We start from the raw sequence: 16,019 nt of genomic DNA, 5'->3' as shown, positions 1-16,019 counted from the left end.
CTGTGGCCTGGGAAAGCAGGAGAAGATGGCCCAGGACCTTGGGCCCCTGCACCTGTGTGGGAGACCCGGAGGAATCTCCTGGCTCCTGGCTTCAGATCGGCTCAGCTCTGGCCGTGGAGACCATTTGGGCAGTGAGCCAGTGGATGGAAGACCTCTCTGTCTCTCTCTCCCTCTCTCACTCTCTCTCTCTCCCTCTCTCTCTATAACTCTGCCACTCAAATAAAAATTAAAAAAAAAAAAAAACCTCCCCAGGCTGTGGACCCGGTCCCCTGGCCGCCAGGATACTATAGGGACCGGCGGGGGTGGGGTGGGGCGGAGGTCTCCCTCTGGTCCTGGGCTGCCCCTAAGAACAGCTGGGAGCCAGGAACGGACCAGAGCTCCCCCTGCTGGTGAAAATTCAAAGCGCATTGGAACAGGCTAGGAGGCAGGAAGGGACGCAGCTCCCCCTGCTGGTGAAAATTCAGAGTGCACACCGGCCGTGTCACCGGCCCCCGGGCTGGGCGGGGCCTGCTTCCCTGGGGTTGGACCTGAGACCAAGCGGTCTCCAAGACTGGGGGACCTGATCCAGTCGGGGCCTCCCCCGGGCTCCTCGGTCCTCGGTCCCCCCAGGTCCTTCCTGGATGACCCAGCGCCATCCAGCCCCCCAGCCTCACGCTGGAACTCGCTTTCCCTCTGGGGAGGCCTCGTTGGTGGGCTTCCATGCACCCTCCTCCAGGAAGCCCTCTGGAGGCCTCCCGCCAGCTGAGCCCCGCGGAGCGGGAGGAGCGTGTCCGTGTCTGGCCTGTCTCCCCCAGCAAAGTCCAGTGCCGGGCAGCCTGGACGGTCTCCCTCACCCATGGCCACGGCCCAGGGTCAGCTGAGGGCCTGCTTCCTGCCCCCCACTCCTTCCCGGGAAATGTTAGCGCGGGCAGACTCCCCCCGGGGGGCCCACACACGTCAATCACCCAGCGTCTGCGCTACCGCCAGCCCCACAGCGCACCCTGCTGAGCACCTGCGAAGGCTCGTCCCCGCCCTCTCTGGGCGCCCGTTCGGCTTCTGTCTAACCACAGAGAAGCCGACGACAGCACAGGGAGCCCATTCCGGGCGCCACCTGTTCCCCTGCGAGCACTGCGGGACACAGCCCGGTGCCTTCCGAACACTCGGCCTGCCTGAGACCGCGTTGCTCAGTGTCCAACCTGCCCATGCGGCCAGGGCGGGCGGGGGCGGGGGGCCGGAGCAGACTCCAGGCTCACGGAGCAGCCCAGCGCCGGGCAGTGCCCGGCCCACACGGGCCAGAAGACCCGGATTCAAGGGAGTGGAGACGGTCGCTGGGTAAACCTGGGGCCGCCCCTGAGTCACCCAGGTCCGGTGGTGCATGGCGAGAACGGCGGAGGCCACGCCCACCTGGAGGACACCACGCCCACCGGGCAGGGAGGCCACGCCCACATTGTAAGACCAGGGCCGTGGGGTGCGGGTCCACGCCCACACTGTAGGCCACGCCCACCGGGAGGCCGCCCGGACCACGCCCACGGCGGGAGGCGGGGCCGCCGCTACCTGAGCGCCCGCGGCTCGGAGAAGTCGTCGTAGCTGGGCACCGAGTCGCTGTAGGACTCGCGCGAGCCCAGGGGCGGCGGGCGCACGGCGTACTGGTGCACCGAGGCGTTGGGCTGCGACGTGGTGTAGTAGGGCGGCGGCATGCTGTTGCTCGTCTCGCTGCGGTAGTCGCTGTCGCGGTCGTCCACGGCGCTGTCGGGGTCGTCGTCTGGGGGCGGGGGCGGGGAGGGGCGGGGTGAGGACGGGGAGGGGGCGGGGAGGGGCGGGGTGAGGACGGGGAGGGGTGAGGACGGGGAGGGGTGGAGTGAGGACAGAGAGGGGGGTGAGGATGGAGAGGGGCGGGGTGAGGATGGGGAGGGGGGTGAGGACGGGGAGGGGGCCAAGGAGGGGTCGCGCGGTCTGCTGAGCCCTCAGCCTGGCCCCAGAGGCAGAGCCACGCCCCCACCCGAGCTGCCGGACAAGCCCCGGCCCGGCCTCGCCCCCGGCTCCCGCGGGGTGGGGGTGGCGCTGAGACCCCCGAGCCTAACTTACTCTGCTGCTCGCCCCAGCCGAAGTAATTCCAGTTGCCTGGGGAGAAGGGGAGGGCGGTGAACGGCGGGGCGGGGCGTAGGGGCGCCCCCCCCCCCGCCGGCCGCGAGCCCCTCCCCTCCACCCTGACCCCTCCCCTCCACTCTGACCCTTCGCTAGCAGCTGGGGAGGAAGGCGGGGGGGGGGGAATCCCCGATTTCCCATGAGGCCACGAGGCGCCTCGGGGTGGACACAAAGGGGGGGCGTGGATTTCTGACTTCGGGGTCCGAGGCCAGCGCCCCCCAGCCTAGGAGCGCTCAGCCTCCAGCCTCCGCCTGGGGCCCAGCGAGGGGCGGCCAGCAGCCTGAAGGTGCACAGCGTGGGAGGCAGGGACCGTGGAGAGGACCCACTCCCTGTGGGCAGGGCCCCCGCGGCAGCCCAGGGACCCTGCCCGGCGCGGACACTGGGCTCGGGGGCTCTGGCTCCAGTGCACCTGCCCGGGTCTCCCCCTCCCCACGGCCCTGTGCGCTGGGGAGGGGGCGCGGGAGGCCCCCTGGGAGCCCCTCCAGGGGGCCACGTGTCACCCCCGAGTTGCTGTGGGGCGGGGCGGGGCCAGGGGCGGGGCGAGGCCAGGGGGCGGGGCCCTACACACTCACAGCACTGGTTGCTGGGCGCGGGCAGCGGCTTATCCTGCTCGTCCGAGAACGAATACTGCGGGAGAGGGCGCCTGTCGCGGGGCGGCCGGGAGGCTGCGGGCTTCCTGGCCCCGGGGCCTGTCCCAGCCTCCCCTCCGGACAAGGGTGCAGGTGCAGCGGGTAGGGCCGGGGGGCGCTGGTTCAAGTCCCGGCTGCCCCACTTCCGACCCAGCGCCCTGCTGTGGCCTGGGGAAGTGGTGGGTGAGGGCCCAGGAGCCGCAGTGGCCGGATCTGGGAGCCCGCAGAGGGTGACGCGGAGCCGAGCCGGGACAAGGGCCAGCGAGTGGAGGGGGCGGGGAGACCCGGCGGACCCCCGCCCGGCCGCCAGCGCCCACCTCGTCCTGGTCGCGCATGGCGTTCAGCTGCTCCAGCTTCTTGGCCCAGTAGCGCGCCTCCTCCTCCGGGATGTCTGCGAGCAAAGTGACTGGTGAGCCCGGCCCCGCCCCTGGCCTGGCCCCGCCCAAGCCCCAACCGACCTGAGCCTCTGCACCCCCACCCCACCTGGCCCTGCAACAGCTGAGCCCTTGGCCCCGCCCTCAGGCCTGGCTCCACCCCAACTGAGCCCCGGCCCCGCCCCCAGTCCTGACCACAGCTTGGCTAAGCCCTGCCCCTGCCCCCAGGCCTGGCCCCACCCAGGCCTGGCCCCGCCCGATCCTGGCCCCGCCCCCACCTGGCCCAGCTCTGGGGCTCACCCTAAACCCCCACCGCACCCTGGGTGCCCCCCTAGAGCGGCAGGTGAGCCGAGAGGCAGGGCTCCCGCGCCCCGGGCACTGACCCAGGGGCAGCTCGAAGCGCGTGTCCAGCAGGATGCGGTGGAAGGTGGGGTCCTTGGTGCCGCAGATCTCACTGTCGGCCATGATGACCTGGGAGTCGAGCGTCAGCCACTCCCCGGGGCCCTCCTGCGGGACACGGGGTGGGGGGTGTGCACCTGCTGCACCTGGCGGCCCAGGTCAGGACTCAGTCCCAGGGGCCCCAGCCCGGCATGACCACGCCCACCTCAAAGGAGGGGGTGGGGGAGCCTGGCTCCTCCCACCGTGCATGGAGGACCCCCCTCCCGGTTCAGGGCCAGCGAGGCACTGAGCAGACGGGGCCACTCTGACCCTCGGCATCTCTGTCTCTCTGGGTACCAGGAACCCCGGGTCCCCGCGAAGGCTTCGCTTGGAGTGTCGCACCCACTTCCTCCGTGCGCCCCAGCCTGAGCTGGGAGGAGCCAGAGTGGACACAGGCAACCCCCAGGCCTGGGAGGTCCAGGCCAGGCCAGGGGGAGGGCTGGAGGACCCAGGGGGGAGTTTGGGGGGCTTCCTGGAGGAGAGGGCACAGAGGGATGCAGTGGGGGCGTGGCCAAGGGGGCCAGGTGTGTGCAGGATCTCACAAGGGGGACCCCGCCGGGGTGAAGAGGGCTTGGAGGGCCGAGGCCCAGGGACTGGCCTGTGGGGGCGGGGAGGTGACTGACAGGTTCTGGCTCAACACCTGCTGCCCAGCCAGGGCCCGCGATACGTGGCCCCTTACTCCCCTGGGGCCGTAACTCGTCGGAGCAGGGTCCAGGGCCGCCTAGCTGCGGCTGCGTGTCCCTAGTCTCTTGCAGCCGGAGGGGGACCACGTATGTACGTTTCGGCCCCCAGGAGCGAGCTTGCCGATTGGACCCTTGACCAGAACGTGAGGCCTTGCCCCTTGAGTGGAATGCAGGGTTTAGGCCAGGAGCCCCCGGGCCCTGTGCCCACCTCGTTGGACTGGCGGATGGTGCGCAGCGGGATCCACACGGTGCCCACCATGGTGTCCCAGATGAGGCCCTTGTTCCACACCTCCACCGTCAGCCCCAGGTCCAGCCGGTTGATCTCGCTGTGGGGACAGGGGAGGCCCCCCAGGGGAGGGGACAGAGGCTCAGAGGTCAGCCCAGTCCCCGAAGACAGCAGAGCCCAGCGGGCGCCTCCCCCTGCTGGGCGGGTCGGGAAGAGGCCCCAGCACCCCAGCAGGGCCACCAGGCGCGCCCGTGGCTCGAGCACTCCCCCTGCTGGCTTCTCCCTGGAATGACGCCCAGGTGGAGGCCTGGGGAGTGGGAGACCCCGAGGGTGGGCGAACTCAGAACACGGAGACCCACAGCAGGGCCCGGCGCTGGGGCCGGGCTGTGAAGCCACCGCCTGCAGTGCTCGTGTCCCGCAGGGGCGCCGGTTCGAGTCCTGATTGCTCCACGTCCAATCCAGCTCTCTGCTGTGGCCTGGGAGCGCAGTAGATGTCCCAAGCCCTTGGGCCCCTGCACCCACGTGGGAGACCCAGATGGAACTCCTAGCTGCTGGCTTCGGATCAGCTCAGCTCCGGCCGTTTCGGCCATCTGGGGAGTGAACCAGTGGACGGAGGCTCTGCCTGTCTCTGTCTCTCTCTAACTCTGCCTCTCAAATAAATAAATCTTTTTTAAAAAATCACACTTTGGGGCCAGCAGTCAGGGTGGGCTTCCCTGGGGAGGAGCCAGCTAGGGTGTGCGGGAGCCCTGGGGCGGGTTCAAGCTGGGCGGGTGCAGGAGGCAAGGGGGCCCCAGGCGAGCAGGCGCGTGGGGCGTACGGAGGGCTCTGGCCACCGCCCGAGGTCCAGGAGCTGCAGCCAGGCCTGGGTCGGGAGCAGTGGGCTAGGACTGCAGGTTTTAAATTAGGCCCCTGGCTGCCCAGAGAGCAGATTGTGGGGGCGGAGGGCACAGGAGGCAGGGCTGGGCGTGGCCTGGGGAGGGGCGTGGTCTGGCGGGGCGGGCGCTCACAACATGAAGTCCTGCTCCCAGCTGGGCTGGCTCCCGCGCACCGCCACAGTCGTGCTCTTCACATTCTGCACCTTGAGCGTCACGTAGGTGTTGAACTTCTCTGCGGCCGGGAGAGCGGGGTCAGCGCCGGGCCTGGGGAGCGGGCTCCTGCACATCCGGGCCGCCCTGGCCAGCACCGACCCGGCACCGCTGGGACCCTGGCTCAGGGCGATCTGGGTCCCCATTGCCCTCCCCTCCGCGCGCGCAGCAGGTGCAGCGGCCAGCTGTCAGTCTTCGCTCAGGCCCGCCCCCAGCCTCCCCGACAGACGGACAGATGGACAGCGCAGGACAGAAGACGGCACTCACCTTGGGCACCGTCAAACTTGGCTTTTTTGACTGTGGACAGAGGCAGGGAAGGGAGCAGGCGGGAGGGAGATGGAGACCCCGACATCCGGACAGGAGAGGGGGCGCGAGACCCCCGGGAGAGGCAGAAACAACAGGACAGGGAGAGGGGCGGAGGCAGAGAGGAGGGGAGAGAGAGACACAGGCCATCAGACAGCGAGCACCGGGGCAGGAGGGGGTGGGATGCTGCCCCGCCCGCCGAGCCCCCCTGCAGCCTTCCCCCCCACACCATTCAGCAGGAGTCCTGGGCCTCCTCCAGGGAGTCCTCAGGATTGCCCCCGAGGGAGGAGGAAGAGGAGCATCGAGGAGGAAGAGAGATGCTCTCCCGTGGTCCCCTGTCAGGGGGAGGAGACGCGGTCCTTGAGGGTCTGAGTCCGTCCCACCAAGGGTCCCCGGGGCGGCCGGAGGGCGCTCCAAGGCGGGGAGGTGAACCCGAATACTTTCCAGGGCCCCAGGGCCGAGCCTTGGGCCTCAGAGCCCCCACCCCGCGATCCACTCTGCATCTAGCGCTATCGCCTCGCCCACGCCCCGCCCCCTGCACCTGCTCTCGGCCCCGCCCACGCCCCCCGCCATGCCCGAGGCCCCTCCCACGCCCCACACCGTTCCCGGCCCCGCCCCCACCTCGACCAAGCCCCGCCCCCTGCTCCTGGCCTCGCCCCCGCCCCGCCCACCCGCATCCCCTGCACCTGTTCCCAGCCCCGCCCCCACCTCGGCAGGCACATTTGACAAAGGCACCGCAGCCAAAAGATGATTAGGGGGGTCTTCAAAAAAAACCCACAGAAATGCAAAATCCGCGCACCGAAATAAACCCCTCCTTTTATTTGAATTTGTATTTGAGACCTGGGGCGGGGGGGCGGGGGCCAGGGACAGAGCTGCCATCTGCTGGGTCACCCCCAAAATGGCTGCAATGGCGGGGGCCAGGCCAGGAGCTCCACACGGGTCCCCGCGTGGGCAGAGGAGCCCTGTACCTGCGCCTCCCAGGGTGCGCGTGCGCAGGCGCCGGGGCCGGGACTCGAACCAGCGCGCTGACAGGGGATGTGGTACATGCAGCAGGCGGCAGGGGAAGGAGCTTAACCTGCTTGTGCCCACACCCCCACCACTCTGCTATTTGATGTCAACCAGAGCAATGAGGTGGGTGCAAAGCAGAAGCCTTGTGCCCTGTGTCCTGTGTCCTGTCTGTGCCCTGTCTGTGCCCTGTGCCCTGTCTGTGCCCTGTGTCCTGTGTGTGCCCTGTCTGTGTCCTGTGTCCTGTCTGTGCCCTGTCTGTGTCCTGTGTCCTGTGTGTGTCCTGTGTCCTGTCTGTGCCCTGCCTGTGTCCTGTTTGTGTCCTGTGCCCTGTCTGTGCCCTGTCTGTGCCCTGTGTCCTGTGTCCTGTCTGTGCCCTGTCTGTGTCCTGTGCCCTGTCTGTACCCTGTGCCCAGTCTGTGTCCTGTCTGTGCCCTGTCTGTGTCCTGTGTCCAGTCTGTGTCCTGTGTCCTGTGTCCTGTCTGTGCCCTGTCTGTGTCCTGTGCCCTGTCTGTACCCTGTGCCCAGTCTGTGTCCTGTCTGTGCCCTGTCTGTGTCCTGTGTCCTGTCTGTGTCCTGTCTGTGTCCTGTGTCCTGTCTGTGTCCTGTGTCCTGTCTGTGCCCTGCCTGTGTCCTGTGTCCTGTCTGTGTCCTGTGTCCTGTCTGTGCCCTGTCTGTGTCCTGTGCCCTGTCTGTACCCTGTGCCCAGTCTGTGTCCTGTCTGTGCCCTGTCTGTGTCCTGTGTCCAGTCTGTGTCCTGTGTCCTGTCTGTGTCCTGTGTCCTGTCTGTGCCCTGTCTGTGTCCTGTGCCCTGTCTGTACCCTGTGCCCAGTCTGTGTCCTGTCTGTGCCCTGTCTGTGTCCTGTGTCCTGTCTGTGTCCTGTGCCCTGTCTGTGCCCTGTCTGTGTCCTGTGTCCTGTGTGTGCCCTGTCTGTGTCCTGTGTCCTGTCTGTGTCCTGTGCCCTGTCTGTGTCCTGTGTCCTGTCTGTGCCCTGCCTGTGTCCTGTCTGTGTCCTGTCTGTGCCCTGTGTCCTGTCTGTGTCCTGTGTCCTGTCTGTGCCCTGTGTCCTGTGCCCTGCCTGTGTCCTGTGTCCTGTCTGTGCCCTGTCTGTGTCCTGTGTCCTGTCTGTGTCCTGTCTGTGCCCTGTCTATGTCCTGTGTCCTGTGTGTGCCCTGTGTCCTGTGTGTGCCCTGTGTCCTATCTATGTCCTGTCTGTCTCTTGTCTGTGTCCTGTCTGTGTCCTGTGTCCTGTCTGTGCCCTGTCTGTGTCCTGTGCCCTGTCTGTGTCCTGTGTGTGTCCTGTCTGTGTCCTGTGTGTGTCCTGTCTGTGCCCTGTATCCTGTGTCCTGTGCCCTGTGTCCTGTGTCCTGTCTGTGCCCTGCCTGTGTCCTGTCTGTGCCCTGCCTGTGTCCTGCCTGTGTCCTGTCTGTGTCCTGCCTGTGTCCTGTCTGTGTCCTGTGTCCTGTCTGTGTCCTGCCTGTGCCCTCTCTGTGTCCTGTCTGTGCCCTGTCTGTGTCCTGTGTCCTGTCTGTGTCCTGTGTCCTGTGTGTGCCCTGTGTCCCATCTATGTCCTGTCTGTCTCCTGTCTGTGTGCTGTCTGTGCCCTGTCTGTGCCCTGTGTGTGCCCTGTGTCCTATCTATGTCCTGTCTGTCTCCTGTCTGTGTCCTGTGTCCTGTCTGTGCCCTGTCTGTGTCCTGTCTGTGTCCTGTGCCCTGTCTGTGTCCTGTGTCCTGTGTCCTGTCTGTGTCCTGTCTGTGCCTTGTCTGTGTCCTGTGTCCTGTCTGTGTCCTGTCTATGCCCTGTTTCTTCCCTGTCTGTGCCCTGTCTGTGTCCTGTCTGTGCCCTCTCTGTGTCCTGTCTGTGTCCTGTGTCCTGTCTGTGTCCTGTCTGTGCCCTCTCTGTGTCCTGTCTGTGTCCTGTGTCCTGTCTGTGTCCTGTCTGTGCCCTGTCTGTGTCCTGTGTCCTGTGTCCTGTCTGTGCCCTCTCTGTGCCTTGTGTCCTGTGTGTGTCCTGTGTGTGTCCTGTGTGTGTCCTGTCTGTGCCCAGTCTGTGTCCTGTGTCCTATCTGTGTCCTGTCTATGCCCTGTTTCTTCCCTGTCTGTGTCCTGTGTGTGCCCTGTCTGTGTCCTGTGTCCTGTCTGTGTCCTGTGCCCTGTCTGTGCCCTCTCTGTGCCCTGTCTGTGTCCTGTGTCCTGTCTGTGTCCTGTCTGTGCCCTCTCTGTGCCCTGTCTGTGTCCTGTCTGTGTCCTGTCTGTGTCCTGTGTCCTGTCTGTGTCCTGTGCCCTGTCTGTGCCCTCTCTGTGTCCTGTCTGTGCCCTGTCTGTGTCCTGTCTGTGTCCTGTGCCCTGTCTGTACCCTGTGTCCTGTCTGTGTCCTGTCTGTGTCCTGTCTGTGTCCTGTGTCCTGTCTGTGTCCTGTGCCCTGTCTGTGTCCTGTCTGTGTCCTGTGCCCTGTCTGTGCCCTGTGTCCTGTCTGTGTCCTGTCTGTGTCCTATCTGTGCCCTGCCTGTGTCCTGTCTGTGTCCTGTGTCCTGTCTGTGCCCTGTCTGTGTCCTGTGTCCTGTATGTGTCCTGTGCCCTGTCTGTGACCTCTCTGTGTCCTGTCTGTGCCCTGTGTCCTGTCTGTGTCCTGTCTGTGTCCTGTCTGTGCCCTCTCTGTGTCCTGTCTGTGTCCTGTGCCCTGTCTGTGCCCTGTCTGTGCCCTCTCTGTGTCCTGTCTGTGTCCTGTGTCCTGTCTGTGTCCTGTCTGTGCCCTGTGTCCTGTCTGTGTCCTGTCTGTGCCCTCTCTGTGTCCTGTGTCCTGTGTCCTGTCTGTGCCCTCTCTGTGCCCTGTCTGTGTCCTGTGTCCTGTCTGTGCCCTGTCTGTGCCCTGTGTCCTGTGTCCTGTGTCCTGTGTCCTGTCTGTGCCCTGTCTGTGCCCTGTGTCCTGTGTCCTGTCTGTGCCCTGTCTGTGTCCTGTCTGTGTCCTGTCTGTGTCCTGTCTGTGCCCTGTCTGTGCCCTGTGCCCTGTCTGTGTCCTGTCTGTGTCCTGTCTGTGCCCTGTCTGTGTCCTGTGTCCTGTCTGTGCCCTGTGTGTGTCCTGTCTGTGCCCTGTGTGTGTCCTGTGTCCTGTCTGTGCCCTGTGTCCTGTCTGTACCCTGTCTGTGTCCTGACTGTGTCCTGTGTCCTGTCTGTGTCCTGTCTGTGTCCTGTCTGTGCCCTGTCTGTGTCCTGTGTCCTGTCTGTGCCCTGTGTGTGTCCTGTCTGTGCCCTGTGTGTGTCCTGTGTCCTGTCTGTGTCCTGTCTGTGCCCTGTGTCCTGTCTGTGCCCTGTCTGTGTCCTGTGTGTGCCCTGTCTGTGCCCTGTCTGTGTCCTGTGCCCTGTCTGTGCCCTGTGTCCTATCTATGTCCTGTCTGTCTCCTGTCTGTGTCCTGTCTGTGTCCTGTCTGTGCCCTCTCTGTGCCTTGTGTCCTGTGTGTGTCCTGTCTGGGTTCCTGTGTCCTGTGTCCTGTCTGTGTCCTGTCTATGCCCTGTTTCTTCCCTGTCTGTGCCCTGTCTGTGTCCTGTGTCCTGTCTGTGTCCTGTGCCCTGTCTGTGCCCTGTGCCCTGTCTGTGTCCTGTCTGTGTCCTGTGCCCTGTCTGTGCCCTGTGTCCTGTCTGTGTCCTGTCTGTGCCCTCTCTGTGTCCTGTCTGTGCCCTGTGTCCTGTCTGTGTCCTGTGTCCTGTCTGTGTCCTGTCTGTGCCCTCTCTGTGCCCTGTCTGTGTCCTGTGTCCTGTCTGTGCCCTGTCTGTGTCCTGTGTCCTGTGTCCTGTCTGTGCCCTGTCTGTGTCCTGTCTGTGTCCTGTCTGTGCCCTGTGCCCTGTCTGTGTCCTGTCTGTGCCCTGTCTGTGTCCTGTGTCCTGTCTGTGTCCTGTCTGTGTCCTGTCTGTGCCCTGTGTGTGTCCTGTCTGTGCCCTGTGTGTGTCCTGTGTGTGTCCTGTGTCCTGTCTGTGTCCTGTGTCCTGTCTGTGCCCTGTCTGTGTCCTGTGTGTGTCCTGTGTCCTGTGTGTGTCCTGTGTCCTGTGTGTGTCCTGTGTGTGTCCTGTGTCCAGTCTGTGTCCTGTCTGTGTCCTGTGTCCTGTCTGTGCCCTGTCTGTGTCCTGTGTGTGTCCTGTCTGTGCCCTGTCTGTGTCCTGTGCCCTGTCTGTGCCCTGTGTCCTGTCTGTGCCCTGTGTCCTGTGTCCTGTCTGTGCCCTGTCTGTGTCCTGTCTGTCCCTCACATGGGTGACCCCGTGGGCAGCGGCCTTAAAGGCCTGAGCTTCGGCTGTGGTGAACCAGGCATTAGGTCGGCTGTGCGTGGTCCGGCTCTGAAGGCGCAGCCCTGAGCGGGGGCCCTGAGGTGCAGGTTGGTGGTGGGGGAAGCGCGGCCGGCCAGTGCTGTGTGACCCCCACCTAGCGGGGGTTCTCTCCCGCTTTTCCAGGCCTCCTCCATCCTCGCTGCCCCAAGGCCCCTCCCTTGGATGCAGACCCGGCCCCAGCCAGCGCCCCTTCCCTCCAGCCCCCTCCAGCTCTCAGCCGAGTCCCCACCCCCCCAGCCCCTTATCCCGCGGTTGTCTGAGCTCCCTCCCCACGTGGACACGTGGCCCAGGGGACGGGCCAGGGCAGAAGAAGGACAGGGACCACGGGCCGGGGGCGGGGTCAGGAAGGGGGCGGGGCTGGGCTGGGGTGGACCCACGGGTAGGGGCCCGGGGGGAGAGCGGCCAGGCGTCCTCCCAGTCCCCTCCCGCGGGTCAGTGTGTGGTCAGCACCGCCGTCGCCTCCTGCCCCCTCCCTCGGCCCCACACCAGGTCTGGTGTAGAGTCCCACGCGTGCCCAGGGTGCCGGGCCGCCGGTGTCCCCTCTTCATCCCGTGAGGGCTCCGGGCCCAGTGGGTGCAGGCGGCCAGTGGCAGAGTGGGCAGGGGCAGGCGGGGAGGCTGGGGCAGGGGTCGCGCTGGGGGGTGGGGCTCAGCTTCTGCATCTGGGGAATGCGGGGAGGGGGGACTGGCCTCTCCTCTGTCCTGTTCTGCGTCAGTGCCCGCGGCCTGGCTGCCATGACCTCTCCGGGTGCTGGGGGCGCCCCAGCCTTGGTTCCAGGATTCCCACTGCGGGGGACCCTGGCCTGGGGGGCGCTGGGCCAGGACCTGCCTGGTGGGGGCGAGGAGCTGGGGAGAGGCTTCTCCCCCTCCCCGGGATGCCTCTGAGCGCGCCCCTGCTCCACGTGGTCCAGGGGCCGGAAGGAGCATGCGCAACTCACCGCGTGGCCCCTCCTGGAGTCCCAGCCTTGCTAATGTGCACCCTGGGGAGGCAGCCACGTGGGGCACCCCGGATGGCGTGGGGCACCCCGATGGCAGTCGCAGTAGGGGAGGCCCCTGTCCCGCCCAGCCGGGGACCGTTTGGGCACCGGGGGAGGAACCAGCAGATGGGCAGCGTCTCCCTTCCCCCACCCAGTCCCTGTGTCTCCGCCCTCGCCATGGGGGCGGTGTGTGGCACACAGAGTCCAGAACTGGATTCCTGGGCCCCGGTTTCCTGTGGTGTTGGAGGCGGGAGAGGGAACCTCAGAGCCCCCCCCCCTGCCACGATGGACTGGGGCCGAGTCCCTGACAAACACCTCGCCGGATGGGGCAGGAGCAGGGGCCGCTCGGAGACGGGCGAACGTGCCCATTCTACAGATGGGCATGAGCGGGGAACGCGGGGGAAACGGGAGGTGGCGGGTTTAGGGGTTCGAGCCCGGGTGTGGAGGGGAAGTGAACGCGCTGGGCAGCCTGCAGCTGGAAGATGAGCCAAGGGCGAGGCGTTTCAGGTGAGAAAGGCCGACACGGGGGGAGGGGGGCAGGGGCACTGAGTGACCTCGAGTGGAGGACCTGTGAGACCTCCTGGGGTGGGGGTGGGGGTCAGCGGTGCTGGGTGGGGCCAGCGACAGGCTGAAGGGAGATGGGAGGTAGGGAAGTGAGCCCCCCCCCCGCCATGGCCCCCGCTGTGCCCCTGAACCCCTTCTGCTCAGCTCCGAGACGCAGCAAGTGGGGCGGGGGAAGTCAAGGCAGGCTTCCCGGAGGAGGAGGGCTCCGTCCAGCTGCCCTTCCACCAGCCTCCCACTCTGTCCCCTCGGGGGCTGTGGATTCACAGGGCCTGGCATGCAGGAAGTGCTCAAGTCACGCACATGGGGAAGTGGATTAAGGCTTGGGGGTGGGGAGAGGACCGACCGAGGCCCAGTGGGCGAAGCCACAACCAGCGCCCTGTATCAGAGCGGGCTCGAGTCCCGGCTGCTCCACTTCCGGTACAGCTCTCTGCTGTGGCCGTCCCCGTTGCGTCCACGCCTGAACGTCAGGGTGCGAGGGGAGCCTCGGGCGGCCTGGGTGTCGGGGCCAGGCGGAAACCCACGCGGCTCCGTCCAGCCGTGCACCTGCTGACACCGCACACCTGAGGCGGCGGCGGCAGACGCGCGCGTGTGCACGCATGCGCACCTCGCCGCGTGGGCCGCCCCAGGCAGGGGTGTGTGCGGAGCGTCCCTGCGCGCTCGAGGACCCATCTGGACCGCGTGTGTAGGAACCGGCGCGCGTGGGCGGGCTTCTGGCTGGGAGGGGCAGACCCACGCGGAAACCCCGCCCTTACTCCTGCCCCACCCCGCCCACGCGTCCCCTCTCCCTCCTGCCAGACTGCCCGGGCCCGGCACCCATCCCCACAAGCGCCCCCAGCCCCCCAGCCCAGCCTCCAGGCCCCCAGCCCTCCTCAGCCCCCCAGGCGGCCCCCAGCCCCCCCAGCCCCCCCAGCCCCCAGGCTCCGGACCCCAGCCCTCCTCAGCCCCCCAGGCGGCCCCCAGCCCCCCAGCCCCCAGGCTCCGGCCCCCCCAGGACCCCCAGCCCCGAGCCCAGCGCCCAGCCGGCCCCTCCCAGCGGCTCCTCCCACTCCGGCGACTCCCGCCCGCGTCCGGGCCAGGTTTCTGGAAACCTCCGCCCCCCCCACGCCGCCCCCGCAGCCGAGCCTCCTGCTTGCGTCACGGCCCAGGGCGAGATCCCGCCCCGCCCCCCACTCGCTGGGAAGTCTCACTGGGAACGGTGCGAGGGGGCTGGGGGGGTCGGGAGGGAGCCAGGACGCCCATGGTGGGGGGACCCCAGGCCCCAGAGCCCCCCGCTCGGGTCCTAGGCAAGAGGGGGAGGGGTCAGCAGGGGTCCGGACCCCCACCTCCGCCTCCTGCTGAGGCCTAGATTGGGGGGGATCTGGGGGCCCCCTAACTCCACAGGCCCGGACACCCGGGGCTGGATGCGTTGACCTTTCACCTCAGGGCCCCTTCCCACTTCCAAGGAAGAAGGAGGGCCTGCCCCTTTAAGAACACCCGGGTCCACGCCAGCCCGGCCAGGCGCGGCGGGGAGCGGGCGGGCGGGGCTGGGTTTGTGAATGGAGCGGCGGCGGCGGGGGAGGGGCGGCGGGGGCGGGGCCCGGCTCCCTCCCGGCCCTGCCCACCCCGGGGGTCCAGGCGGCTGCTGGGGCTCACAGGGCCCCACCGGCAGCGCTAACATCCCCGCCGCCCGAGGTCTCCCGGAGCCCGGGGTCTCAGGCTGCGCCCCCCTCCCCCCACCCCAGCCGTCTGGAATCGAGTAGCCGTGGGGGGGCCGGGTCCCTAAGACCGAGGAGTTGAGCGTCTGCCGCACCCCCGCCGCCCGAGGTCTCCCGGAGCCTGAGGTCTCGCTGCGGTGCCCAGGATGCCCGGGTCCTGCGTGGGGCGATGGCGGGGGTCGGCCCCGCTCGCTCCTCCCTCCCTGCCCCCACCCCAACGTCAAACGTGGGCTTGGGCGTGGGCCCCGTTTCTGTCCCCAAAATAGCTCCCCCTCCCCCCCTCCAGCCCCAAGCGGGCGAGGACGGGCCGGGTGGACACGGCCGCTCCGGGCGGGGAGAGGCGGCCCCGGCCGGCCCCCCGCCCTCACCGCGAGGCCAGAGAGTTAAGGGGAAAGGCGCCCCCAGACCCCAAGCCGCCGTCCCCGCCGGGCCGAGGGCGGGGAGGGGTCCTTAGCCTCCCGCCTGGGCTGGGGGGCGCTGACCGGACAGCCGAGCCCCCCCAAACCTCGGGACCCCTCCCGCCTATGCCCTGCAGCCCCCAGCCCAGCCGCCGCCACCCGGAGCCCCCTCCCCAACCACCCGGTCTACACAGACCGCTTCCCGATCGAACGCTCCCGCCCCGCCTCGTCCACACGGGCCTCCGCGGCCAGCCGCGTCCACACGGACCCCCCACCCCGCTCCGAAGCAGGAGCCACGTCTACGCGGATCCCCCCCCAAGCGCCCCGCCGCATCCACGCGGACCCCGACCCGCGGCCGCGCCTCCCACCTCCGACGCAGAGCAGCGACATGTCGCCGGGGCGGCCGGGGTCTCCGGCGGGCCGGGGGCGGCGGGCCGGCTCGGGCGGGCGGTCAGCGGCCGCTGGGCCGGGGCATCGCCGGGCGGCAGCGCGGGGCTCACGCCGGGGCCCGGCCGCCGGCCATCTTGCTTCAGCACCGGCGGGGCGGACAGCTCCTGACGCGGTGCGGGGCGCGCGGGCGGGCGGAGCCGGGGCCGCCGGAGGGGCGGGGGCGCTGCGGGCGGGGGGGGGGGCGTTAAAGAGCCAGGCGGGCGCGGGGCGGGGTCTCCCCGGCTGCAGGGCCCCGCAGCGGCTCCGGATCTGGTGTCGGCCCCCGCCTCTCCGTGTCTGCGCCCTGCCCTGTCCCCTCCCGAGCGGCCCGAGGGTCGCTGCGCACACGCTGGGTGCCTGGGTGCGTGGATAGAACTGGTGAACTCCTATCCATCCGGGAACACCCAGTCTGAGCGCCTCCTCTTCCAGGAAGTCTTCCCTGACTCCCCACCCCTGCACGTGCACCTGCGAGTCTGATCCCCACGTTCGGCCAGGGCCTTTAAACAGCCCAGGGGCCGAACCCCACGGGGCCCCGGATCCCCGGCGCGGGACAACAAACGCAGGGTGTGTGGGGAGTTCGCTGGGAGCAAGGCCGCTGTTGGATACCCTGGGCGCTGGGCAGGTCCCCCCGCTGCTCCGGGCGTCAGTTTCCCCGTCTGCAGAATTGGGGGGGGGGGACACCAAGACCCGCCCCTCCTAGGATCCAGAAGCCGAGGGGATCCAAGGGGCTGCGGGGCTCCCGCTGCCGGTTCGGGTTGAGCGCAGGGCGAGTG

The 16,019-nt window shown here is 68.0% G+C and overlaps 1 protein-coding gene across 4 annotated transcripts in view; it reads right to left on the bottom strand.

Annotated features, from left to right (window-relative positions):
• Nucleotides 1-15,207, bottom strand: part of UNC13A (unc-13 homolog A) — a 37,164-nt gene extending 21,957 nt beyond the window's left edge. For all 4 annotated transcript variants that reach the window (XM_062178050.1, XM_062178048.1, XM_062178051.1 and 1 more), the window contains exons 1-9: nt 15,186-15,207; nt 5,827-5,856; nt 5,482-5,581; nt 4,457-4,574; nt 3,511-3,634; nt 3,071-3,144; nt 2,697-2,751; nt 2,065-2,100; nt 1,534-1,741 (exon numbers count right to left, since the gene is read on the bottom strand). In XM_062178050.1, the coding sequence (XP_062034034.1) occupies nt 1,534-1,741; nt 2,065-2,100; nt 2,697-2,751; nt 3,071-3,144; nt 3,511-3,634; nt 4,457-4,574; nt 5,482-5,581; nt 5,827-5,856; nt 15,186-15,207 (767 nt within the window). The remainder of the gene's footprint in view (nt 1-1,533; nt 1,742-2,064; nt 2,101-2,696; nt 2,752-3,070; nt 3,145-3,510; nt 3,635-4,456; nt 4,575-5,481; nt 5,582-5,826; nt 5,857-15,185) is intronic.
• Nucleotides 15,208-16,019: the final 812 nt, after the last annotated feature.

This window comes from Lepus europaeus, chromosome 20 (genome assembly GCF_033115175.1).
Source record: "Lepus europaeus isolate LE1 chromosome 20, mLepTim1.pri, whole genome shotgun sequence".
NCBI lineage: Eukaryota > Metazoa > Chordata > Mammalia > Lagomorpha > Leporidae > Lepus > Lepus europaeus.
The sequence above is the reverse complement of the archived record's forward strand: the minus strand, read 5'-3'. Positions and strand labels throughout refer to the sequence as shown.